The sequence below is a fragment of the Prunus mume genome, linkage group LG2 (assembly GCF_029339155.1).
Source record: "Prunus mume cultivar Tortuosa linkage group LG2, ASM2933915v1, whole genome shotgun sequence".
Lineage (NCBI taxonomy): Eukaryota > Viridiplantae > Streptophyta > Magnoliopsida > Rosales > Rosaceae > Prunus > Prunus mume.
This window is the reverse complement of record NC_142699.1, coordinates 45760497-45787935: the sequence shown is the minus strand read 5'-3', so window position 1 is coordinate 45787935 and position 27439 is coordinate 45760497. Positions and strand designations below refer to the sequence as shown.

At 36.2% G+C, this 27439-nt stretch overlaps 1 protein-coding gene across 1 annotated transcript; it reads right to left on the bottom strand.

Annotated features, from left to right (window-relative positions):
- Positions 1 to 19658: 19658 nt before the first annotated feature.
- Positions 19659 to 25112, bottom strand: LOC107880292 (S-adenosyl-L-methionine-dependent uroporphyrinogen III methyltransferase, chloroplastic-like). The gene is made up of 4 exons (XM_089044661.1): positions 25000 to 25112; positions 20167 to 20350; positions 19837 to 19914; positions 19659 to 19745 (listed from the first exon to the last, which is right to left on the bottom strand). The coding sequence occupies exons 1-4, from the start codon at positions 25110 to 25112 to the stop codon at positions 19659 to 19661; spliced, it is 462 nt and encodes a 153-aa protein (XP_088900787.1).
- Between the last annotated feature and the right edge of the window lie 2327 nt (positions 25113 to 27439).

Below are 27439 nucleotides of genomic sequence, written 5' to 3'. Positions count from 1 at the left end.
ATCGTGAGATGACGATTTTGGGATACAAAGGATGGACGCAAGACTTTGACATCATGATCATGAGTTGTTTTGGGAGCAACATTTAAATCGAGATACTTTGGGGAAGAAGAAAAGGAAACCATTTTAAAAGAAGAAAGTCTTAGAAAAGGTGAATTTTCATAAAATGGAAGGAAGTTGAGTTGAAATGTAGATCAGGCCTTGTAGAGGCAATATCTATAGACGGAAATGTGGCGACGTTTCTAGGATCCCAATATTTTCTGGAATCCCCATAATTTTTTTTTTCTAGATTCCAAAACTTTATGCGGCCTCTTTTAATGTCTTTCACTTTAGGGGTTCCAAGGATTATTTTCATCAAAGCCGATCTTACTTTGTGGATTTGACGAAGTTACTTTTTCAAAAGCATCTCGAGAACCTCACAAATTTCTGTGGTTAATTTGAAATTCACCGGATCTACCTATTCCTTTAATTTGTGTATAAATATGTTACTAACGAAATCTTCTTTGTAGAATACATCCGGTTTTCTCCATATCTAGTAATGCAATATCCACTTGTTTTTCATATCAATGACCACTCGATGTGCTTGAAAAGCGAGACTATCTATGATCATCCATTCAGGAAGTGAGACTATCCCTGATCACGTTTTAGCTAGATTAGGGAACTATAAGGACGACCACGTGCTCTAATCTCCTGAAGTTCTTCTAGGCTAAGAGAAATGAGAGTTTGTTGTCTGTTACCTCACTAGTTTCCTTCCCTGATTTCTTACTTACCTTGAAATCAATATCACAATTTTTTTGTATCTTTTATTTCTTTTTACAACTCCCTATACATAAGGGATTTTGTTTCTTTAGAACGAATATCTAAAGAACAAATCCATGTAGTGAACCTAACGCTGAGGGTTATATTTTTTGACAGCGATAGAAGAATTGTGATTTTTTTTCTCTTGCAGGATATAACTAGATCATTAAGCATTACATTGTATTTACTGAGCTGATATGAGCTTGAATGATATTTGAGTAAAGTTCCTCTCACCTAAGGATGTAGGCAATACTTGTGTTATTTCGTGCTTGTACTCTTATTTTAATTTGTACGACATCCTTAAAGGTAACCAAATGAGGAGATAAAGCCGTTCCAGAAGAACGCCATGCAAATGACCATTCTAGAAGAATGACTTGTATTATAGATCGTTCCAGAAGAACGACTTGTATTATGACCATGCCAAAAGAATGGCTTGTATCATTCTGATATGTATTCATGAATTATTAATGCAAATTTCACAAATTGCAAGTTGAATACATTGATAATAAACTACATAGATTAAAGTCCCATAAGAACAAAACATTGGCATAGTAGTGATCAATATAATGCACCCCCGTAGCAAATGATATGGATTGAAGTTCCTGAAGGACAATCCATTAATATGTCAATATTAATATGGTGCACGCCTAATGTGTAGCAAATTATATGGTTTAACTTTAAAGTCCCAAAAGGACAATTAATTGAAATGTATGTATTAATCTGTGGCATGCCTACAACATGACAGATATATGGGTTCTAAATGTTCCAACTCCCTGAATGGAGATTATCCACGCCCTACTATAAAATCACTACAAGAAAACAGGCCTTCTGTGAAGACGAGTAGTCGTCACTTAAACATGTAAATTTGTCACAGTTGACAATATGTGACGCATTTTCAGCGTCACAAGGTTAGTCATCTACACCCCGTCATAGATTGATTGATGTGATGAATTTAAGATTCGTCACATACTAGTTCTATATGTGACGAATGTTTCGTCACATATAGTACCTTTGCACAAGGCATCTTTCGTCACTTATTGTATCTATCGGTGACAAGCTGTACTGGCCACATTTCACAAGCGTCAGTGGGGAGTTTTTGTTCATATATTTATGAAAATTGTGGGGAGTTGTTCCTCATATATTTATGAAAATTGTGACAATGTAAGTCTCACATATAATCTGACCAGCATTCAATTCAATTAAATTCAACTCGATTACTACCATTCCCCACTATATTCTTTTCTTGTATAATATAGCAAAATAATACATTCAAGATCCCCAAAGTTTCACAAGTAAATTGAACTCAAATTTCATTCCATTACATCAAAATAATTACGTTGTTTGATATACAATAGTCTCAACTACATGTTTTTTTTCTTCTCATAACTACAAAGTAATTTTTCTACAACTGAAAGTAATGTTGTCCCAAGATGAAAAATACACTACTACAAAAAGTGAAAAAGACGACAAAAAAAGAAGATGGTTTAACGGAAAACCGTCGTTGTGTTTGAAAAGACGACAGTTTTATAAAACCGACTTGTAAGATTAACTTAAACAGCTTAAAAATGGAGATTCCAATTGTTGTTTTTAAAAAACGACACACCTAATTAAAAGAGTGACGTCTTCTGAAAAAGGTTTTCCTCAGAGTAAACTCTGAGCCAACAAACAATGGCAGAATGTATGAATCCACCGATGAAGAAAGTAACGACGACAGTGTAAAGAAACAGCCGCCGTTTTTACTCCGTAATAAACACGACCAAGTTTTCGTATCTGATGCCGTATAATTTCAAAAGAATCCATGACGGTATATTACAAAATACTGCCGTATTAAAGAAATGTACAACGATGGCAAAGATAAATTTATCAACTTATTTCTTGTAGCGTACTACGACGGTATCTTTAACTCCAACCACGTTAGTTTGTTCAATTAACGTCGTATTTATTCACTTTATATGTATACCCTTATATCTAAACTGTCGTCTTAATAATATTATTTTTTACTATTTATTTCTTGAATTTTGGTATCCTACGACGGTAGACCAACTCAATGACAATAATTGAGAATAGCCACGACGGTTTATATAGAAAACCGCCGACAGAATCAGATTTTTCTGAGATCCCAAGAGTTATGAAATCTTACCAGATGGAACTTTGTTCCTCATCATAATCGAACCAAAGAAAGACAATATTTTAGAGGTTGATGATGTATGTGTCTTTGTGTCTTTGAGATACACAAAGGCACATACACATCAACATCCAAAAATTTGCCTCTAAAATTTCACGACGGGAGCCACAAATTTGCATTTAGAGAGACAATGTTTTGGAAGTTGATGATGTTTGTGTGTTTGTCTTTCAGAAACACAAACGCACAAACACATCAACATCCAAACAATTGCCTCCTAAAATTTGACGACGGCAGCCTCAGATTTGCATTCAAAGAGACAATTTTTTGGAAGTTGATGATGTGTGTGAGTTTGTGTCTTTCAGATACACAAATGCACACACACATCAACATCCAAACAATTGCCTCCTAAAATTTGACGACGGCACAAACATACACACATCACCAACATCCAAACAATTGCTTCCTAAGAGGTGAGACAGAGCCAAGGGCAAGAAGAAGTTGGAACCCTAATTGAAAACTGAAACTGAAAGAACTCATGGAAGAAAACTCAATTTATAAAAAAAATTTCATATCCACGTCGGTTATATTAAACCTAACGCCGTTTACCAAAAGGAATCGACGTTGGTTCTTGAAACATGGAAGGCGTATTAAACATACGAAGTTAAGACAAACAACATCGGTCATTAAACTAAAGGCAACGAGGTTTAGACAAACAACGTTGGTTCCATATAAAAAAATGACGTGGTAACTTGTAATATCACTTCTTCAAAAGTAAACTTTTGACGTGTAGCGCCCAACTAACCACATCGTTTTCGGAATACAAAAAGTCAAAAGGCTTTTTTACTAACCACGTCTTTTGATGGTATTTTAATGTTATGGTAAATACATACTAGGGTTGTTTTTATGACTACCATCGTTGTATTTTCTTTGGGACACTATATAAACTTTTTGGTCACCTAACCTAAACTTTTACGTTCTCTCTAAAATTTTCAGTTTTCTCTCGGTTTCCCTCTCATTTCTGAAAAGCTGCATTTTGATTCTTAGTTTCCTTCTCAACTTTTACGTTCTTCCTCGTCTTCGTCTCCAAAATTTGATTCCGAAGAAAACTTTCTTTGCAAGCCAAAGGTTTGAAAACTTTCTCACTCCGTTTTTTTTCCTGCACTATACCCACTCACAGGTCATGTGAGGACGACGAGTTTTCTCGAATTTGATGTTTTTGTTGACACACCACGACGGTAATTAAATTCATGCTATTTCAATAGCACGGCTGTTCATAATAACCGACGTGGTGTGTTAATAAATACGACGTTTGAAAGAGAAAACCGTTGCCTAATTTGAAACGAACGTGGGAGAGAGAAAACTTGGCGGTTTTTTTTATTTATGAACTTATAATACGACGACGGATTTATTTAATTACCGTCGTTTTAAGTTAATGACCACGTGTATTAGCACATCCACGTTTCTATAGATTAGCACGATGGTTCTGTTTGTTTGCCGTCGTTTGAACTTTCATTTTACATCTGTATTTTACCTAACCGTCATTGTTTTTCTTGCAGTTTGTATTTATCTCTAAACATGGTTTCAAAATCTCAAAGTAAGGAGGCTCAAGCGTCAAAATGTCAAGGAAAGGACATTGCAGTTTCAAAGGCACAAATTGGTGAATCCAAATATGTTCCGAGCAATCCTGCAAAGAAGATGCGGTTTACTTCATCTTCCGAGAAAGACCCAAGCTCTGCGACATTTGATGAAGTGACGAAATCGACTCGTGTAGTGAAGAGGAAAATCCAGAAGATTAAGCTTGTGGTTGAGTACAATAAAAGTGGCAGACCACATGGCAAGGCTGCTATTGAGATGCAGAGTTACATTGGTGTTTTGGCACGCACCAGAGTCCCTCTTGTAGACAAGAAATGGACTCAATTGCCTAAGGACCTGAAGGAGCAGATTTGGGAAGCTGTTGGCCAATATGGTAAACCTTGTTGGCCACGTGGACCCTGGAAAAGTCAGCTCTCAATCTGGAACATTATCTCACTGTCCAAAACATCTCCCAGAATGCCTGAAAAACACAGATGGGGATCAATTTTACTTGGTGCCTTATAATCCAGGGTTAGTCCCCTTCTATACTTGGTCCCTTGTAATATTTTTTTTTTTGTAGTATATTTAATATATATGGATCATTTTGTGTAGGGGTCATTGGGTGTTAATAATTGTGAGACCTAAGGAGACTGTCTATTACATGGATTCATTGCCAAACCGCTCTGTTGACGAGGACATGAGAAAACATAACGACGGTATTTTCAAATACTGACGTTGTAGTAAAAACACAACGACGGTATATTATAACCAACGCTTGAAATCATTTACAATGTCAGTATTTTCTTGAAGTCGTTGTCTTAATTGAAATACCATGTCGTTTGTGTTTTTCATTTTAGGACGTTTTAATTTTTTCTGTTCAACATTCATTTAGAAACAACTTTGGTTATACGTCGTTTTTCTTCATCACCGTCGTTAGAATGAAGCACAACGACAATTCTTATTTTTCGACGTTTGAAATGAAATACGACGTCATTTTTTTTACAAAGCCGTTGTATTCACTTATTTACCACGGCGGTTAATAGTTTTGATGCTGATTTTTAGTTTTGTCATTAACACTTTCAAAACCGTCGTTTTATTACTTGTAACACGTCGATTTTTGTTCTTTATTTGCAGTTTGACAAGAAAAAGGAACCAGTTGTGTATACTCAAGAGTTACATATTGACGAAGTTAGGCTGGAATAGGCAGAATTCGTGAACAAGCAATTACAAAAAAATAAATGATATAATTTATTTTAAAAATGTTTACATTTATTTTTATTTTTTGATAATGTATATAAACATATTTTTGGTAATTAATTGAACATTCATCAAAAAAATCAAATGAAATATATTTTTGTTTCTAGTTTTTTTTTTTGGTATAAAATATTTATGTCGTTGAATGAAATAAAATGAAAATAAATTTAAAAAAATTTAACTTCATTCCCAAAAACCGACGTCTCATTCTTATTTACACGTCTCATATATATAATCAACTGCTGTCTTATTATAGCGGCAAAGAAAACATCGACGGCTTTTCTCAAAAACGTCATTTAATGTTGATATACACGTCGGTTAATTTGTAAAACTGAAATCTACGAAAAAATTTGTAGAGACATACAACCTCCGTTGCATGTTAAAATGTGACGTTGTATTTATAAACAACGTCGTCATCAACATAATAATTGACAGTGTAAATTATACCCACATCGGTTATTCAAAAAAGGTTGATGTTGTAACTCCCTAACCACGGCGGTGATTACATTGCGACGTCTAATGTTTTATAGGGCAACGTCATGTGGACAAATTCTATGCACTTATTGAGACAATATCTACCCCCTACATGCCTGGAAATTTTAATTTTAGATTTCAGAATTAGAAGTGCTAACAAAAGTCAAAAAGATTTAGAGACAAAGCACAATAGTTATTATACTTTCCATAACATAATCCTAAGGTTTATGTGTAACAACCCGGTCCTTAATTAATATTTAATTATTAATTTATTCTAGCAAAAGACAATTATACTCCTAGAATATTTTATTATGTTTAAAAGTTGACTTTTTGACCAGAAAGGAATTTGTGAATTTCGATTGCACGGCGTACAGCATGACGAAACGAGTTCGTAGACATACAGACGCTCGATTCCGAGTTGTAACGAAGGAGGAAAGGTCTAAAACGAAAAGGACATAATGGGAATTTTAAAATTTGTTATCAGAGCAACAAAGTGCCGCTAAGACTCGGGTGCGACAATACTCGGGTTGTATTTATTTTCCTTCCCCTCGTTCAGCAGCACCTCCCTTCCCCTATTATTATTCATTAGCTTGGTTTTGGGCCACCACCGTCGCATCCGCCACCGTTTGGGGTGGCACTGTCCCAAACGAACCGCTCGACGCCTTCTTCCTACCTCACCCCTCCTAGGCCGTTAACAGCAACACCAGTTGGACGAATAAGGTATGGATTTCTAGCTATTTTCCGTGCTTTAGCTTATGGTTGGGTAAGATTTGAGAAATTTCTAGGTTTGGCAGGTTAAGTTTCGAGCTAGGGTTTGGCTGGTTTTGGGATCACAATTCTGGCCACTTCCGGCCATTTTTTGGGGTAGGTCCAAGAACAAAAGTGGTTCCAAATAGGGTGTTACACCTAGGGTAGGAGTTTGGCCTGACTGTTTAAAGTTTTTCCGGCCGCCGAAAATTGATCAAGCCACCCACGTCTTGTCAGCGCGTGTGGCCGTGCTTGGGCAACAAGGTGGGGACCACTTTCAGTCCTAGAATAATCCCCTGGTCCTCACGAGCATGTGGGTATTCGCGGATCTCAATTCGAACCACGTTTGAGCCCCGATCGGATCTCGCATATTGTGCGACTTCTGGGTTCAATATGTTTGCACCATTGGATCGTGGGAAATTTCATATATGCTAATCTAGATATTCTCAAGATCGTTTAGAATCTGACGGATTGTAAAATGGAGACCCGAATACTCCAGAAACGTCAATCATAGGTTAGGTTTATAGTAACCATCTGATCGTGTAATCGTGAGCAATCTGACCGTTCAATAGAGACTGAACTCTTGGGACATGTGTCCTAGGCTTATTGGGACCTTTAGGGACTACTGGATATGTGATAGGTGGTAGTGGACCCCACGCCGGTCCCGTGGACCTAGTTGGGAAGACTGACCACTTTGTGGACTGAGAGTCTTCCGAGGTAGTTTATCCTTCGAGAAGTATTGGAACGATTTTATACTTGAGAATTTACTGTTATGTTAAGTATTTTGTTATGTTTGGTTTATGAGTTTACGTTATAGCATTTTATGTTGATATTGGATATTATTTTGGTGTTGGAAGGTTATGAATTATTGGAAGTTATTTATTTATTGTTTTCAGATGTGAAGAGTATGAGTATTTAATTATCTGTTCATTTATCACCCGCTTATATAGTCAGTGGTTGAAAAGGAAGAATTATAGCTTTTGGTTTTTATCAGATTTTGTATATATATATATATATATATATATATGGATATGTATTTTAACTTTAGTTGAGAACCAATTTATTGAAAGTTTATATAAATGACGGGTTATGGTTTTCAAACCCACCGCGAGAGTACCCCCCAGTTGCCTTGAAACAGTTTGTTATTTATGATTATGCCCCACGAGTTTCGGGGACGCCTGAACTGTGTTGTGCGAGGATTGTGGCTCAGTGACAAATGGTCCTCTGAGGCCTGCGAGGAATGTGGCTCAAATGGACTTGGTGTCTCCGGGACTTGCGAGGATTACGGCTCAGATTGAAATGTTATCTCTGAGACCTGCGAGGAATGCGGCTCGATTAACTTTATGTTTTCGAGACCTGCGAAGATGGAATTGACGGATTATTATTGGAATTGACGGATATATGGAATTGACAGCATATATGAATTGACAGTATTAAAGGAATTGTAGGATCAGATATGGGGGTACGCCTAGGTGGAGAGAATTTAAGATATGAGATGCTTTTAAACTAAATTGAGGATTTTATATAGTTATCATTATTTTCTTAAGCGTCACATTTGTTTTACAAGCGATAGATGGAAATATATATAGATTCTAATCAAGTTATTGATGTATATATATATATATAAATATATATATATTTATTTATTTATGAACTTTACATGAGTTCTATACAAGGGTGTTCGGAACTTATAAATCTTGAACTTATTTTATTTTATTTTATTTTATTATGTTCATTTATCTTTATCTTGCATTATTTTATATAGTATTAAATATCTTAAGTTTTTCTAGCATATTTTGCCCCACAAGTCTTAGAGATATCCGAACCGTGGGAGCGAGGATTGCGGACCAGGTTGACGAGATGTCTCCTGAGTCCAGCGAGGATTACAGGTCAGAACGTGTCACCATTGGTGTCACGAGGAATTGATGGTTATGGTTTTGCAAGCATGATTACTTCATATAAATGCTTTTATTCATTCATTTAAATATAGATATTGCCATGTGAGTAATGCTAGGAAGCTTGAAACAGGAAATGAGAACTAGAGTGGTTTTGCAAGTAAAGAACTACGCGTGGCTTGATAGGCAGCCTAATGCTATAAGGTACAGCCGCGAGTTGGAGTCCTTTAGATTGCTAATATACTATGGATTTTCTGAAAGTTGAAATGAACTTATTTTGCAAAATGATGTTTTTGATTGGTTGAGGCTTGAGGCCAGAATGATATACTGCTGTTTTCTTGGATAAAATTTAATGCATCCTGGCAAATGGGTTATTTATATATGCTTGTTTCACATGTGGAAATTTTTGGGAAATGAGCAAATTACTGGGGAAATTCTGCCGAATTTTCAGCAGAAGTAAATCTAATAATAAAGTGGATTTTTAGTTGGAAGGGCAATTCAATCATTTAAGCTCGACACCTTCCAGATGTCGGACACGCACAGGGTTCGGCTCGAATTCCAAAGTAGAATTTGGGTCGGGTCCTGTCATTATGTGATTCATTGGTGGTCATAAAATTGAAAATTCTTTAATATAGATTTTAGCCTACTAATATAGAAGGCATTGTTTTAAGGAGTCCATAGGAATTTTTGGTTCATTTTTCTCATGCTTGTGAATTTTATTTTTTAATTATTGTAAAATTTATGGTTTAGGGTGTAGGTTTTATTGAAACAACACCGGTTTGTTCTCGCTCTTTTTGGTCAATACAAGCGTTTGAATCCCAGGAAACACATACCAAAGGTAATTATTTAATATTTTAGACGTCGGTTTTTGTATTAGCAACATCAAAACATTTTACAACAGCGTAAATGTAACACAACCGTCGTTGTAAATCTGAAATTAAATGACCACTGGGTTGTATTTACCGTCGTCTTTAATAAATGCCGTCCTTTGAAATTTTTGACCAGGATAAAAAATTTTCAGAATTTCCATTTAACCCTAAAGTATTTCCTTCTTTCTCTTCAACGTAAATTTGTCTTAAAGTTTTCGCTCTCTCTCAAAGCATTGGGTATATTCTTTGAGCTCTCTCAAGCATTTGATATTTTCTCTCAACTCTCTCTCAATATCCATGTACGTATATTCTCTCAGCTCTCTCTCAATATTCTCTTATTAGTTTGAATATATTCTCAGTACTCTCTCAATATTCTCTTAGATCTCTCTAAATATTCTGTTAGTTTGTATATTCTCTCAGCTTTGGTATCTTAATATGGGTTCTTTTATGTTTTGGGAGCTATGGGTTCTTGATTGGGAGCAATATATGGGTTCTTTTATGTTTTGATGTTTGCATTCTATTAAGGGTTCTTTGAAATGGAATGGGGATGGAAGAATTAGGCTTTGGTTTTTTGTATACAACGACAATGGTTAGTTTCCACCAACTGTCGTCTAAATTTTTATTATACGTCGACTTTTTATTTACTACCGCCGTCGTTGTTAGGCGACCACAACCCAGACTTGTTCTTCAAAAAGAATACAAATATTTTGTTGTTTGCTTAAAGACAACAGTAAATAAACATGTTGTCGTCTTAATCTATGTTACGCAACGATTATTTTGTAAAAACCGTCGTTTGATTATTGTGGAATTTTGTTTTTTTTTTTCCCAGTTTTTTCTCTTCTCTGTCAATATAGTACTGTTTCATTGCTGATCTTTTCACTTTATTATATTTATGATTTTATAGTGTGTGAGATGGATAAGTCATGGATACATGCGGATAGAAGATCTAAGGCATATGATTTAGGTGTGGAAGGAATTTTGAATTTTGCTGTAGAAAATCTTGTAAATACAACTCATATTCGTTGTCCATGTGTTAAATGTGGAAATATTCGATTGTTTGGAGTTGGAATTATAAGGGACCACTTATACTTTAATGGAATTGACCAAAGCTATAAGATTTGGACATAGCACGGAGAACCTTGGGAATGGACTACTAATGCTAGTAGAAATGTGGAAGAAGATGAGCAAAGTAGGTTCGGTTTTGTTTCTGAAGAAGTAAGGATGGATGATAATGATTTAGGTGATATTGGATTTGATCCTTATGAGTTTGCCAATGTGATTGGGGATGGAGATCAACCCTTGTACCCTGGTAGCAGTAAGTACACGATGTTGTCGGCTTTGGTGAAGTTATATAATTTGAAAGCAAAACACGGGATGAGTGATGTTTGTTTTACAGAATTATTGATACTTCAAGGAGATTTGCTTCCAGAAGGAAATACACTACCTTCCTCTATGTACGAGGCAAAAAAGACATTGTCTGCTTTAGGGATGAGTTATGAGAAAATCCACGCATGTCCCAATGACTGCATCTTGTATAGGAAGGATTATGAAGATTCAACTAATTATCCTACTTGTGGTGTCTCTAGGTGGAAGGAAGGCAAATATTCAATCTTGAAAAAGGTTGTGCCAGCGAAGGTGGTGTGGTATTTTCCTCCAATTCCAAGGTTTAAAAGGATATTTCAATCACATAAGACAACAAAGAGTTTGACTTGGCACACTGCTAGAAAATTAGTTGGCGGTCAAATGTCTCATCCAGTGGATTCCTCGTCTTGGAAACTTGTTGACGATAAATGGCCCGAGTTTGGTAAAGAGCCGAGAAACTTGACATTGGCTCTCATCTGATGGATTCAATCCCCATAGTTCTTTAAGTAGCAGATACAGTTGTTGGCCAGTTATCTTAGTTACATATAATCTCCCACCATGGCTATGCATGAAACGAAAGTTCATGATGTTGCCCATATTCATTTTCGGTCCTAAACAGCCTGGAAATGATATAGACGTCTACTTAGAGGAGTGTATGATGCACATATAGTAGAATATTTTACACTCAGAGGTGTATTGCTGTGGACAGTTAATGATTTTCCTGCCTATGGAAACTTATATGGTTGTGTCGTTAAAGAATATAAAGCTTGTCCAATATGCGGTGATGATACACCCAGTCACAGGTTGAAAAATGGCCACAAAATTTGTTACATTGGGCATAGAAAATGGTTACCATCCAATCATCCATATCGGAGGCAGCGCGCAGCTTTTAATGGGAAACTTGAATATGGCACGCCTCCCGAGCCATTAAACGAAGAAGAAGTGTTGCACATTGTTGAAGATATTAATTACATATGAGGCTCAAAAAATGGGGGAAGTGTTGGTGAGAATGATGGGCACAGAGTTTGTTGAAAGAAGAAATCAAAATTCTTTGATCTCGAGTATTGGAAATACCTTCATGTGAGGCATGTCCTAGATGTTATGCATATTGAGAAGAATGTTTGCAATAGTATCATTGGTACATTGCTGGAGATCCCTGGAAAAAATAAAGATGGGATTACTGCTTGGTTAGATTTATTGAACATGAGGGTCAAAACTAATTTGCAACCTTGAGTATGGACAAAGACATACTCGCTTGCCTCCAAGGCATTGGAATTTGTCAAGAGCAGAGAAGAGAGCGGTTTGCAATTATTTCTATGGTATGAAGGTCCCTGAAGGTTATTGTTCAAATATAAAAAAATCTTGTATCTTTAAAAGAGTCAAGACTTCTTGGACTTAAGTCTCATGATTGTCATACCTTGATGCAACAATTGCTCCCTGTGGCAATTCATTCTATTTTGGAGAAGCCTGCAGGGTATGTAATAACTCGATTGTGCTTCTTCTTCAATGCCATATGTGCAAAGACAGTAGATGTTTCTAAGCTAGATAAGTTGGAAGAAGATGTAGTAGTTACTTTGTATTTGCTTTAGAAGTATTTTCCCCCTTCATTCTTTGATATCATGGTTCTTCTAGCAGTACATCTTGTCAGTGAAGTTCGTCTATGTGGCCCAGTATATTTTAGATGGATGTATCCGTTTGAAAGGTATATGAAAGTGCTAAAAGGGTATGTTCAGAACCGTACTCGTCCAGAAGGTTGCATTGCTGAGCAGATATAGTGAAGAAGCTGTAGAGTTTTGCACCGAGCATTTATCTGATGTTAGTACAGTTAGATTGCCTTGAAGCCAGAAGATAGGAGTTTCGAAGCCATTATCAGGTTGCATAGTGAGCTTAGTTGATCGAGACTTGTTAAACCAGGCACATTTATATGTCTTGGAGAATACGGAGGAAGTCCTACCTTATATCGAGTACGTATGACTTTTATTTTTCATATGAAGCCATTTTAAATATTATGATTCCTTATGTTTATCTTATATACAAGGAACCATAATGCTTGATTTTTTCGTGTCAATGTAGGGAACATATGATCCACATCAAGACCACTTATCCAAAATTTAGAAAGAGAACAAAGTGACTGCAAGATAAGCACAATAGCACTTTCATTCAATGGCTCCACTTTAAGGTATATATATGTTATTGAATGACATGCATATTCAACTTTTAATTTTCTTCCATTCTATATGTTAGATTGAATTAAGATATATAGATTAATTTGCAGGTTCAGAGTGAACTTAATGGGGAAGAGCATAATGGCATATCAGAAAATTTGAGGTGGCTAGCAGCTGGTCCAAGCATGGCAGTGCCATCATATAGGAGCTATCTTATTAACAGTGTTAAATTTAACACCAAGGCACAAGATGATGTGCGAACTATCCAAAATAGTGGAGTTTATTTACTTGCACATACTATGCAATTTGCTAGTGCCAATGATAAAAGCCCTATTGTCTCCAATATGGGTTTTTATGGTGCTATTCAAGAAATTTGAGACCTTGACTACCAAAAGTTTAGAATCCTAGTCTTGAGGTGTGATCGGATAGATAATACTTCGGGCCTTGTAGTCGACGAACTTGGATTTATCCTTGTAGATCTGAGTAAAATTGGACATAGGAATGACCAATTTGTTATGGCTTCTCAAGTCAAACAAGTATTTTATGCTGACGACCCAATGCATCGTGGTTGGTCAGTAGTGTTATCAATGTCTAATAGAGAATATAATAATGTTATTGGTGATGATGTGCTAGTTGATACTAGAATTGAGTATGAGCCATTTACTAGAGGGAAACCAAATGTTGACACATTTGATGACCTAGTGGGTGAGTTTGGGAATGAAAATATTAGAGAGGGGTGTGAAGATATATGGATTGATTGATTGTTGTAATGTACGACATTAGTTATTCAGTTAATTGTATGACATTAATTAATAATTCTATACATCATTTTAATTGTGAAACCCTGTATTTTTAATATATATATATTTTTTTTTTTTTGGGGAAATTAAATATTTTGTTACATATTTAGTTAATAACTTATATATATTGATAAAGCCAAAAGAGTTAGCTTGAGATACGTCCACTTACTAGCTAGGTAATTTAGACTTGGTTTGTTGTCAATCTATGGCATAGCATGAAAACACCTGATGCTATTTCTCCTTGTAGATGGCAACAAATGCTTGGTCAATAGACTTAAGAGTTATCTAAAATTTACTCGGCTAGTAAGTATTTGAATCATTATCCTTTGTCTTGCCGCCAATTGCAATGAATAGTTATCCAAATTTATAAGCTCTGCAACCCTAACCAATAGGAAACCATTTAGTTGCCGCCTCTTTTGTAGTATAAATAGGGGTCATTTCCACACAGGACATTGCATAGTAGTGCACGCAAAGAGAAGAGAGAGAGAGAGAGAGAAGAAGAAGAAGAAGAAGAAGAAGAAAGAAAACAAGAGAAAGCAAGTGGTGATCAAATTCTCAGGAGGGGTTAGAGGTCGTAGCTTGTGTGTTTTCTTAACTTGGAGTTGGCTTTAGAAACGATGTAGGGATTTCTTGGGGGCCTTTACTTGGATTGATCTAATTAAATTTCGTGAGCTCTATATTATGTGTGATATTGTATAATATTCTTGATATAGGATATTTATGTATTGTGAACTATTTGAATAATATTGGCATAATTATATCATGTCATGGTAATTGGTTGGAGTTGTTGGGTCAAGAAAATAATGATGGAAAAGAGGGTAATGGGAAGGATCTTTTGGGAAGGATTTTTTGTGTAGTTGTGTCTAACTCTTGGCAGGTATCACGTCTCAGGGATCTCACAGTGCACATGGTTTTTATTGGGTGATTCGGGACTAGCGAAAGAGAGTTAGACAAGATGACGGACTAACAAAAGGGGAATTACGGGATGACTGAGACGGGTGTTAGTTCATATAAATGAGCATTCGGGACCAAGTGGTATAAGCATGGTATGGGACGTGCAGGCCTGCTTGTCCAATTATATGAATTAACGGGAATAGATGAAGAGCATTCATTCATGCATTATTATTAATAATTGGATATTTGGCTGTGTGATTGCATGTAACTTAATTTAGTTATATCAATCTACTGTGGTAAGGTCTCATGTCCCCACTGAGCTATGGTTGCTCACCCCTCACCCTGTTTAATTTTTCAGATGAATTAGTGGGCAAGATGAGGACTAAATCGATTGAGGCTGAATTAGATGAGATTAGTAGAGCTTTATTTATTAATTGTAAATTTGTAAGATTTTGGATCATTTTTATAACAGAAGTTTATTTTAAACCCATGTTTAAGCTTCTTTTTATTTTATTTTAGTTTTTATTTTCTCACGCATCGGGCGTGGGATTTCCACCGACTCCCGGGTCTGGGACGTGACATTAATTCTGATCACATTTTCATTATTCAGGCTTTGGGCAAGAAAAATCAAAAATTAAAAAGCTGGGTTAAAGCTGTAAAGTATGAACGGTCCGGTAAAAAAATTGGAAACACAAACGTCTAAGATAAAAACAACATCGGGTTTTAAAAAGGGAAAAAGATCGTAAAACAAAAAAATAGACATCTGAAAAAGAAATCAAGACGGTTTGCTTAAAATAAACCGTCGTCTAAAGTGCAAAATAAAGGCCGTTCAGTTCCATTAACTGTCGTGATAGATGTTCTGCACGTCAGCTAGTCTAAAACAACTGACATCTCCGAGCATACATACGCCAAGGCAAGTTAAACAACCGACTTTTAAAAAGACAACCACGTCATTATGTAATCAAAACCGGCGTGGTAAGCAATTACAACGTCAAGCAGCTGGATCTCTAGACGTAGTGATATAATTAACCACGTCCTTTATTTTAATGCAATGGACGTTGAATATATAATCCACTTCGGTTGTGTTCCTATCCACGCCTTCAATACTATTTATAACGTCATCCTTTGACAAAAACCGACGTGGGTGACAGTTTTGTACGTCGATATTGAGTAATATTATGTCATTTTAAATCTTTTAGACGTCAGTTATTTAGAAAAAGTGACGTCTAACTTTGTCAAAGGGCCTTCTTTGTACAATTTAAACGACGAGTCTCGCAACGTGGATAACTACATAAGCGTTGGTGATACCAAGTGCAGGACGTGGTTATGTCATGTTACAACAATTATTGAGGGACAAATAACATCTAATACTCTTTAAACGTCTGTTGGTTTGTGTGAACATCGTCGTTTATGTTTTAGACGTCGATTGCTTTGTTTGTTTAACATAGTATAAATTAACCATGAGGGTTTCTAGCTTATCCAAGTCTTTTTTCCTTCATTTAGGGACATGGATAATTATCTGTACGTCGGTTCTTCTTTTGATCTTGACATGTAACACACTTTAGACGTCTCAGTTTGCATAAAATCGTCGTCTAATGTTGTCGGAGATTTCATTTTAGGCTAATTATATAGTAATTACACGTCGGTTAGTAATAAATTTGGACGTTGAATGCCTTAACGACGTCAGGTATTAACCGTCGTCGTTTTTTTTGCAAAAGATGGTGGTCGATTTCACAACGGTTGGAAAACCTTCTAGACGACGATGGTTTCCCGTCGTCTATTTCGATTTTTGTAGTAGTGAAAGTTGAACCAAATTGCAAACGATCCTCAACGACAACAAAAAATAATGGATCTTTTTAGTTCAACTGTCATAAAAAAGAAAAATTGTCATAAAAATGGATATAGAAGATATAAAAGGGCAAATTACCATTGGGGAAGAACATCCTTATTTATGGTTGGGAAGCTACACTGCTAGAAAATGTAAACATAATACAACGTTGTTAACATTAAAGTGAGAAGACAAATAGAATTAATGTTTGATGTCTAAGTGACCATGGTGAGGAAAATAAAAGGATGAAAAACAGAATCCATCAAAGGATTAAATGAGAAGCATGAAAAAATAAAAATCACACTCCTAAAAATGAAGTACATACGAAGCATAAAAAGCTACAAAAGAATCTTTCCTGTGGTAATATAGGCAGAAAATATGGCCTCCATATAACAAAAAGATGTGCTTACACAACAAATTGACATAACAAATCCATTTTTCTTTCATTTACACAGAAAAAATCATGTACAAACCATCCAGACAAATAATTCAAATACATCTTAAACCATCTAAAAAGTTAGCTCACTACAAGAAAAAAGCCTTTTAACATGGTCTTTCTGTATTGTCAATTAGTGGTCTACTTGTTCTTCCAAGGATATTGACTGTGGCTAGACACAAATAAACAAAAGAAGAAATAATAGAAAATCAGTAAAACTATCAACCTATTATTAACCAACTAATAAGAATTCCAAAGTTTTAGATAGTTCTAAACACACAAGGACTTGAAATTGGTAAACACTAGTGGAGCCCAATTCCAACAAAAGTTAAAATCTACGCAGCCATCCAAAGTTGTTGCGATAATTCAATAATCATTTTCACAGTGCAGCAAATTTTGATAAAACCAAAATTTTTTGTATGTATCAAGATTTATTCTAATACCACTTTTTATAATAAATAATTACTGAGGATCTTTTTTGTTTTCTCTTGGGTAAGATACTAAGGATCTTTTATTGTACAAGTTAAATCAAACAAATATTAGGCTAAAAACTTGTTCGGAAACTTCAAGGGCTATTAGTTCTGCTATGCTAGTGTCGGCCTGAAACCATTAAACAAGTGAGAATGTGAGACACAACAACAAAGTGCTAGCATAAGGGACATCAGTTAGGGTTAGAGGATAGGGAAGAGCATTCCTATGGAGAATATATATAAAGAAGAGGTGCGTTTTGGAAGAGAGAACCACTAAGTCCCAAGAATTTTACGATTTTCAACTTCACCAATGACAAAGAATATACACAGAATTACCCCTTCTTTATTACTCTTCAAAAGTAATTAAAAATATATACAAATTTATAAATAAACTCAATCCTAGACATGTATTTATAGAAAAACCCAAGCACTATTTAAACATAGAAACACACCCAAAATCAACATCAAAGTCAACTTTTTGGGTGTGTTTATAAATGGATTTTGAGTGTGTGTAATGATGGGTTTTGGGTGTGTTTATATGTTTAAATAGTGCTTGGGTTTTTTTATAATTTAAGCCCCCATTTTGGGTGTTTTAGTGAAACTCCCTTAAATGTATCTTCAACTAAGGGAACATACTTACCTCTCCAGCACCAAGGAATAAAAATTTGTGATCAGCTAATGATCCCCCAACTAATAGCTGCAACAAGTCCTGCAACAACTATTTGGTAGCAACATCTTTGCAGTAGCACCCAAACTCTTATCAATTGGGCTATAATTGTTACGTTATATTCTAATATCATGATTTTATAAAGGTGCGTGTTGGAGATATTAAGAAGGAAGATTGGGAGCATCACAGAGGCAAGTTCAAGAAAGGATGAGCAAGGAGAGTGGAACGGCAGCTCCAACCAAATAGCCATATGAAAAACCAGCAACAAAGACTGACAGCACATGGGTTGGTAGCAAATAAAGAGCCATACAAAAGAAAAGAAAGACAACTAACAAATGAGATGCAGCTGGTGGATGCCACACTTTAGCTTTGTCAGGTTGTAGGGAGTGTAGCAGTTAACTCAAGAGAATATTGCAGCAAAAGCAACTAGATGAATGACGAATGCAGAGCCCACATGAAGAAAGTAGCAAACATGGCAGCCAACACTTGAATTTTGCAGCTGAAGTTGAAGGTCTCCAACCTCTATAAATAGAGAACAACGGCAAGTGAAGTGGGTGTGCAGATACAGAGCCTTACGGCAAAGAGAGCAAGGATAGAGAGGAGTGAACTGAGAGCTATTTGGGCTCTCTTGTAGTTGTTCCTCACCTCTCATAGTTCTCATTTATTTCTTATGTATTTTAATTTCTTTGTTTTGTTTTGTTTTTATTTTTAATTATGTCTACCTAAACTCCTTGACTAAGGTTGAGGAGGAAACTCCATTATGAAATAAAGTTCTAGTTTTATCTTCAATTCCCTGCTATTTTGTTCTTCATTGTTTATAATTTTTCACTTCACATGATTAATATGCTAATTTTCTTTTCACCACTTCTATCATGTATTTGTAGTAGTTAAGAATTTGTAATTATGAAGGGAGTTGGGCTACGTTGTAATCTGCCTGTAGCTACCTCAAAATCTATTCTAACATTTTCTCAATTTTTCTCATCTAAACTTAAAACAAACTAAAAATCTAATAAGGTTTTCTCATCCAAACCAGAATATGAAGAAACAAGAGTTTCTCATCCATTTTCTTTTCAAATCCTAGTAAGAAGTTAACTTTAATAAAATCCTTGTCATGATTCTTTGACTATTAATTTCTCGAACAAGAAAAACAGAGAATTAATTCAAAAAATGGTGAATTCTGAGGTGAGTATGTTCCCTTAGTTGACCAACACAAGAGCAATGGCCATGTTGTACAACCATTGGTCTCTCTGGTACCTTTCATATATTATCATAAAAAATCTCCACTAAATAAGAGTGTTTACCAGACTAATCTATCATTGTACTTGGAATAACATTCACTTCAATTCCTTGTTGTCGCAGAAAATCCATCTCCTCCCCACCGCTACCAAACACCTAAAGACAAAAAATACGTTTCACTACAAATTTGACAGGACACCACAATACCACAAGTAACAAACTATCATACTTCAATGTAGGAACTCACCAGTGGATCCCTTCCTTTTAGTCTCACAACATTAGCTCCAACTTCAGCAACACTCAGTAGCAATTCATGTATCACCTCCTGAAAGGTGGAAAAAACGCTTCAGCTCTTTCCCAAGACCCCAAAGTGAAGCCCCAATTCACTTCTCTAACCCAGATACAAATTAACACAAACCCAATTATCCAATTCACTTTATAGTAAGAGAGAACCCATATTAGAAACTCAATTGCAAATCAAAATAAAATTTGAAATGTTGCTTCAGTTAATACAAGAAATGCTAATTTATTAGTGCTTTACCTAGGTTCTGCTATGGTACCTAGCAGTCTTGCCCACATAGAGAAGTCTAGCACCAGAGTCAACCAATTTCAACACATCATTGGACATCAACCTATCATACAACAATAGATCAGCAGTCTGAATGATTCTATAAGCCTTCAATGTTAGGAGCTCAGGGTCCCCAAGCCTTGTCCCACCAAGAACACATTTCCAGGCCAACACTTGCTGCTGCCACGCCCTCCTTCGACCAAGAACACATCTCAAGTGGATGAGAGATTACAAGTGGAAGGTGGACTTAATTAGCCATGGTTATTGTTGGGGGAATAGATTGAAATGAGAATTTGTTTGTGATTGAATGTGGGAGACAATGGGTCACACGAAGGGGGCGACAGAGAAGGAGTAAGAGAGAGAGAGAGAGAGAGAGAGAGAGAGAGAGAGAGAGAGAGAGAGGAAGACCAGTGGTCGTCGTCACCGGAGAGGAGTGGTCATCGTCGCCAGTGGTTTGTGGATGAGAGCACAGCTAGTGTAGATGAAGCGTTGGGTTTTGTTCTTGGGCTAGTGTAGATGACGATAAAGCATTTTACTTATGTTGAATGAAGCGTTAGGTTTAGTTTTTATTTTTTTATTTTTTTATTTTGGGCCGTAAGTGATGCTGTCAATCTTCACCAAATAAAATTATTAATCCTCACTTTAATGCTCTGTGACAAATGTGCATTATTCGTCACACTTAGTAAAAAATTGGGCGCCAAGATTTCCCGCTATGTAATTTGTGATGACATTGAAATTATAATGTGACAAAGATGGAGTGAAAATTTTGTTAGGTCCTTTCAAGACGTTTAGGTGACTACTTGCAAAATGTTCTCACTTATACAAGCCAAATGTGACGGAACTTTCATCATCACATAAAATTTGGTCACAAAAGGCTAGTTTTCTTGTAGTGAATAACGCTCCATTGGAGGTTAAGATCCACATTCTCACATAATTCATCCTATAAGAGACGTCTGTCTGGAAAGAGATAATAAAAGCCCTTGAAGTGGCTTGGGTACCCAAAAGCAAAGAAATGCTATAATTAATGCATGCGCATACACAAGAGAATGGTGTGATCACGAATTGATGAATGATAATTTTTGGTTTTGGAGTAGCTGCTTAATCATCAATGGGCTGTGTTGATTGGAATCATGTTCTATCATTAAATGTTAACAATATGGTTGGCCAAAAATGGAAATAGGCAATTACATTACAGATGCGAATGAACGTGAAAGACCAACCCCATAGTACAACTCCCAAAAGATGTTAACCCCAGAAGTTGTACTTGGGTGTTTGGAACAAAAAGGAATATACTTAATTTATATGACACAATGTTTCTAGTAGAAATAAGGAATGTTGGGTTTCTCCATACTTACAGATGCAATCACGCCTTCTTGTTACGGAGACCAACATGTTATTTTTAAAGGTTATTAAATGCATGGAGCATGTCGCCAGAAGCAATTCCCTCAAGATGTACAAGCAGAACAAATAGCTGGATATAAAGCTATATAATGTGTCATGAAATGTAATCTCTTAAATAAAATCCTTGAAGGATTGAAATTGCATGAAGCAAGTCATTGAAGGATATGTGCCTGAAGCACAAATTTTTGTACTCAATATTAATATGAATAAATTGCCCCAGTGAGTACATTAATTATGATATGCAACACATTATAACTCCTGAAGTGTTGATAATTGATCAAAACTCTTGAAGAATTAATACTTGGTCAAAACTCCTAAAGAGTTCAAGAAATATTTGCATCGGTCTGATGATCGAGCATTATGCCAATGAGATTCTTGCTTATACTAAGAAAGTATTGAAGCATTTTTATATGGATTATTCGTTAGGCACTTAAATCATTTTGCGGAAGTATACTGGACCAATCATTATATTTTCCAAATAGAGCTCAGCTCCATCACCACCACTTTGGGATGATGCCGACATATTTGATGCTATCTTCGCATAAAACCGTATACGGCCATATTCTTTTCAAGTAAACTTTCAAATAGCCCGAGTTTTGTTTGATTTCCTGACTGAAAATTTCTATGATTCACATAGAGAGAGCTCACTGGAAATATATTTGTTTACACAACTATATGTGCAATAACCCGATCTTAAATTCATATTTAATTATTAGAGTATTCAACTAAAAGACAATTTTACCCCGAGAATATTTTGATGAAGTTGACTTTTTAATCGGGAAAGAATTTGAGGATTTTAGTAGTACTGCTGCATAGAGCACGTCGAGATGAGTCCATAGGCACGTAGTGGGCTCAAATCAGAGTTATAACAAAGAAGTTATGATCTACTGAAGCCCAGCGGCATAATCGTAAATGTATTTTTTTTCTTTTCCCCCTCATTTTCTCTCTCTCTCTCTCTCTCACGACCAAAATAGTCACTAATATTTGGCCGACGACATCTCCATCGTCCGGCCACTGTTGGCCACGAGACCACTTGCGTTAGAACCGTCTCGACCTCTTCTGCTTGTTCCTCCCCTTCTTCGACAAGCCCAACCACTCCTTTGCCGACGGTAGCTCCATAAAGTTACAATTTTGTCAAAATTTTCCGTCCTCATTTCTCATCCTTTCAACATGACTTAGTTGATGATTGGGTTGATAGGATCAATTTTTCCATTTTAGAACTCGTTTTATCGCTTAAAGTTTCAACCATTTTTGATTGTTAATTCCGGCTATCTTTGGCTATCTCCGGCCACTTTTTGGCCATCGACTAAGAACAAAAGTTGCTCTACTCATTGTTCTGATCATGTGGGTATAGCTCTTGACCGGCGGTTTGGAGATTTTCCGATCGCCGGAATTAATATGGACACCCACATGCTGCCAACCCGTGAGGCGGCGCGTGGGCCACTTTGTGGCAGCCATTGGGTCCTAAAATGTTCCCATGTCATCCCAAGCACGACTGTATGCTCGGATTTGAATTTGGGTATCATTTGACTGTCGATCGGATATCGCATATTAGGCGTTATCTGGGTTCGATATGTTCAGACCCTTGGATTGACTCCATTTTCACTTACGTTGATCTAGGTACTTCTAGGATGCTCCGATTCAATAATTCAAAGTTTACAATAAACGGTAACCATCCGATCATGCGATTACGAGTTATCCGACCTCTCGATTGAGATCGAACTTGCAAAACGTGTTTAGTATATTTGGCTGAACCTGTAGAAACTTTCGAATCAAAAATCGGAGGTCGTGGGCTCGCGGGTCTTGTTGACAGGTTTTTCCACCACGATTATAAAATTAGCCAATATGCAAATTTATGAAATCATAATTAGGTAAAGTGAAACCTATAGCTCAAAGGCACATGGCTTCAAAGCAAGCACACTCAAACCTTAAAGAAAGAACGTGCTTCGACTCTAATTCTCGAAGATAGCACTAACCTATGGTTTTATTCTCTCAAGCAAGCATAAGTGAGTGTATAAAATAGAAGAAATTTTTTTGGTTAGATCTCATGAAAGGAATCAAATACTAAGAATAGGGATACACACATACGTGTACCCGCACTCATGAATACATCCTTAAAGATAAGCTAGTCTTTCACAAGGTTGTAATGAAAGGCTAAGGTTAGGGGAAATGGAAGAATTGGAAGGAAAAACAAGTAACTTAAGAACATACCAAGGTTGCATTCTTCATTGATCTACAAGGTATCATTGATTTAGAATGACATGGCTGCAACTAGAACTTATTTTTCACACTTAGATCATATCGAAACATTTTCTCTTTTATCTTTCTTATTTGATATGCTTCTTTTTTAACTTCATTGCACATATTCACACCATTTTTCATTCAGGTACTTAGCAACAACTTCCTTGCTTCAAACTTTATCTTGGGACACCTTGGTATATTCCTAAGCTATAGAGTATAGCTACACAGGTAGGGAAATGATGAGGGTGGTAGAAGAAAAAGGCTTGAAGTGTTTGGCTTCAAGAGGGCTAATGGAACACACATATGGGTAAGGTGAAAAGAAAGCACGTAGAATGTTTATGCACACATAGTCTAGCATCACTTCAATGAGTTCATGAGTGAGTGAGAGTATACACATGATATTTGCAAAGTAGAATCATCCTTAGTATTAAATCAAAATGGGACAATGAGATTATTTAGAGTGAATTGAAGAAACAGTAGGGATGAGAAATAGAAACACTTTAAACCCTCTCAAGAAGGCAAGTAGGATCAATATAGCTCACTAGGGTAGTCTCCATTATTTTCCTTCAAGAATTTGAGCATGGTACTTTAGCCACCAAAATTCTAAGAGCGAAAGCTTTGTAAAGTGAAAAAGTATAATATGAAAACCTCAATGGCAGCTCCATAGCATTGATTGAATAACATTGTAAAATATAAAAAAATATTAGTGACAAACGAACGAAAATTGAAAACCTTCCCCCAAACTTGAATTGAACATTGTCCTCAATGTTAAAGCATAATAAAGATGATTGAGAACATGTAAATAATAAGGGGAAAATTTAAGAAAAAGGTTTAGAGAAACTTCCCCTAGATGCGATCAGGTCGACCGCTACCAAGCACTTTCTTCTTGAACACATGGGTTGCCTCCCAAGAAGTGCCTTAGTTAATGTCTTGGCAAGACATCCAGCAATTTATGATGAATTGGTGAGTTTTGGATCAATCATCTCCTTATGCATAGCAAGATAGTTCACCTAGCTTCTTCTCCTTTTCTTTCGCTTCCTTTGTTTTTTTTCTTTTCTTCTTCTTCATATGTGTAGGAAGTGCAATATTGGACATTAGGGTGACAATGGATGGTTCCAATTTCGTGGGGAATGGTCCAAGAGGCTCGAGTGGTGCCCTAAATGATTTTGGGTATGGCTGGAACACTTCTAGGGCAACTACCACTTCTTGAAAAGCCGGTTCAACATGATCTTCCTCTTCTTGTGAAAGACAACTTCTATAGCATCATTGGAGAATGAGATCAACACAATGATAATTGTGTTTGTAGTAGCCATCTTTCACACTGATAATTGTGTTTGTAGTAGCCATGAATGGTCGTCCTACGAGAATGAGATCAACACGATCTCCATTTGGGTTATCCTCCATGTCCATCACTACAAAATCAGCAAGGAGAATGACTGTATTAACTTGAACTAAAATATCTCCTACAATACCTTTTGGATATTTGATAGAATGATTAGCTAGTTTAAGCCGAACTGAAGTCTTCTTCGGCCCTTCTAAGCCAAGCTTTTGATAAACTGGATATGGCATTAGATTGATGCTTACTTCCAAGTCGAACATGGCTCTTGATGAGTCGATTTTATATTATATATTTAACCCCATTCTTAGTATATTTTGGTTAATACTTTGGAAGAATTTTGATACTTTGAATTATATTTCCAATATAGGACTTTCGATTCTCTCTGGAGCAAAACATAATCAAATGAACGAATTTTGGAGTAATTCCAGTTGGAGGACTTACGTGAGTCACTTAGCTTCATCGTATCAAAATATCAGACTTTTCCAGCACAGCGCACTGCTCCTTCATCTATTCGCCAGGAAATCATCGCTTGGTGGAAAAGTCTGATATTTTGATACGATCAAGCTAAGTGACTCACGTACGTCCTCCAACTGGAATTACTCCAAAATTCGTTCATTTGATTATGTTTTGCTCAGAGAGAATCGAAAGTCCTATATTGGAAATATAATTCAAAGTATCAAAATTCTTCCAAAGTATTAACCAAAATATACTAAGAATGGGGTTAAATATATAATATAAAATCGACTTATCAAAATACCACCCAACTTAGCTTTTTGGTTGTCCTCAAGCAAAACAAGACTCAAACAAAAATAAAAACTTAATAAACTAAACACCTTGCTAAAACTTAATAGAACAAAATTTCCACCTTCAAGTTGCAATCCATAGGAAATTTTAAAAACTAGAACATCTTTTCAATAGATCCCAGTAATCCCACCACAGAGTCTAAGCTATTTAGAATCAATTAGAAAAGAATTCACAAACTTCCTTCGATGTAAAGTGAACCATCATAGTTAAGGAGACTCGACTAAAACCCTTATCTCTCATCCCTTTTATTCATACTTCACATTTTTTTTTCTTCTCTTTTTTTTTTTTTTTTTAGTAACAGTAGTGGTTGTGCAATGTTGGTTCCCTTAAGCTTTCGATCCAACCCATGTAGCGAGCTTTAGGTCAATGACTCCCAAACCACTAAGGCTTTAGGACACTAGGTGTAGAACACCCCTAAGGACTTATTAACTCAAGCTGAAACGGCTACGAAACCAACTAACCACCCTGCCTCATGCCAAAACTTTACCGTTTATCTCGAGAATCACTACTGATTAGGCAGGACTGGCCCGGTTACTAGCAAAGCTTCGGGTGAGGCAATTATTACTTTATAACACATACTAACTTTATTTTTATAAAGAACAAAAATTAAAACACACTTAGACAAAAAGTAAGTATTTCAATCTCACTCTCCAAAACCATGTTGGTGTGATGTGCAAATTTCAAAGTATAATTCATGAATTAGTGTCTAAGCAACAATAAACAGAAAAGACACTACTGTGGGATTGATTTTCACCATGTCCATTTGTTCTAATGTTTAAAATAATCTATGGATATGAACTTAAAAACGAAAATTTTAAACAAGACCCCTAAAATTTTCCCAAAATTAAAAATCTAAATAGATGTGACAGCAAAAAGAAAGAAAATACCCTAAGAGAGAAAAATACATAAATAAATAAATAAAAATTAAAAAGAAATAAAGAAATAAAAACAATAAGAACAAAATAGCAAGAAAACGAACACACCTGGGAGGTTTCGAACGCTTGAGACCGATGGGAATTGCCTGGCGCGACCAACACGGACAAGGGCAGACTTGTGTCAAATCCAAGCAATTTCTACAATATAATTGGTGTAGCCGCAGCGGGTGTCATGTGGAAAGATCTAATTGCATCTCTGTTGGTTGCGAGAGAACTGGAAGTTGCAGACCCATTCATCTCAACGCTCTCACTTCTTCGGTTTGCTCAGAAAATGCAGGTTCGCATTCTCGCCCTTCTTCATTTTTCTCAAGAACGCAAGGGCCTTGTCTCTCTGTGGGGTGGAATTATCTGATGCACTTGAATCTTTATATGGTTTTTGAATTTCTTGACTCCTCAATTTCAGATATATCTCCATCCATGTCACCAGATGCTAACCTGTTCCAAGACGAAAGCAAGTTGAAGCCGAACCAGAGTCCATTCTCTACCATTAAGGACCCCAGATCGGTACATCTTGTAGGTATGATTTCAATATATATATTGAAATTACGCCATCTGTTTGATT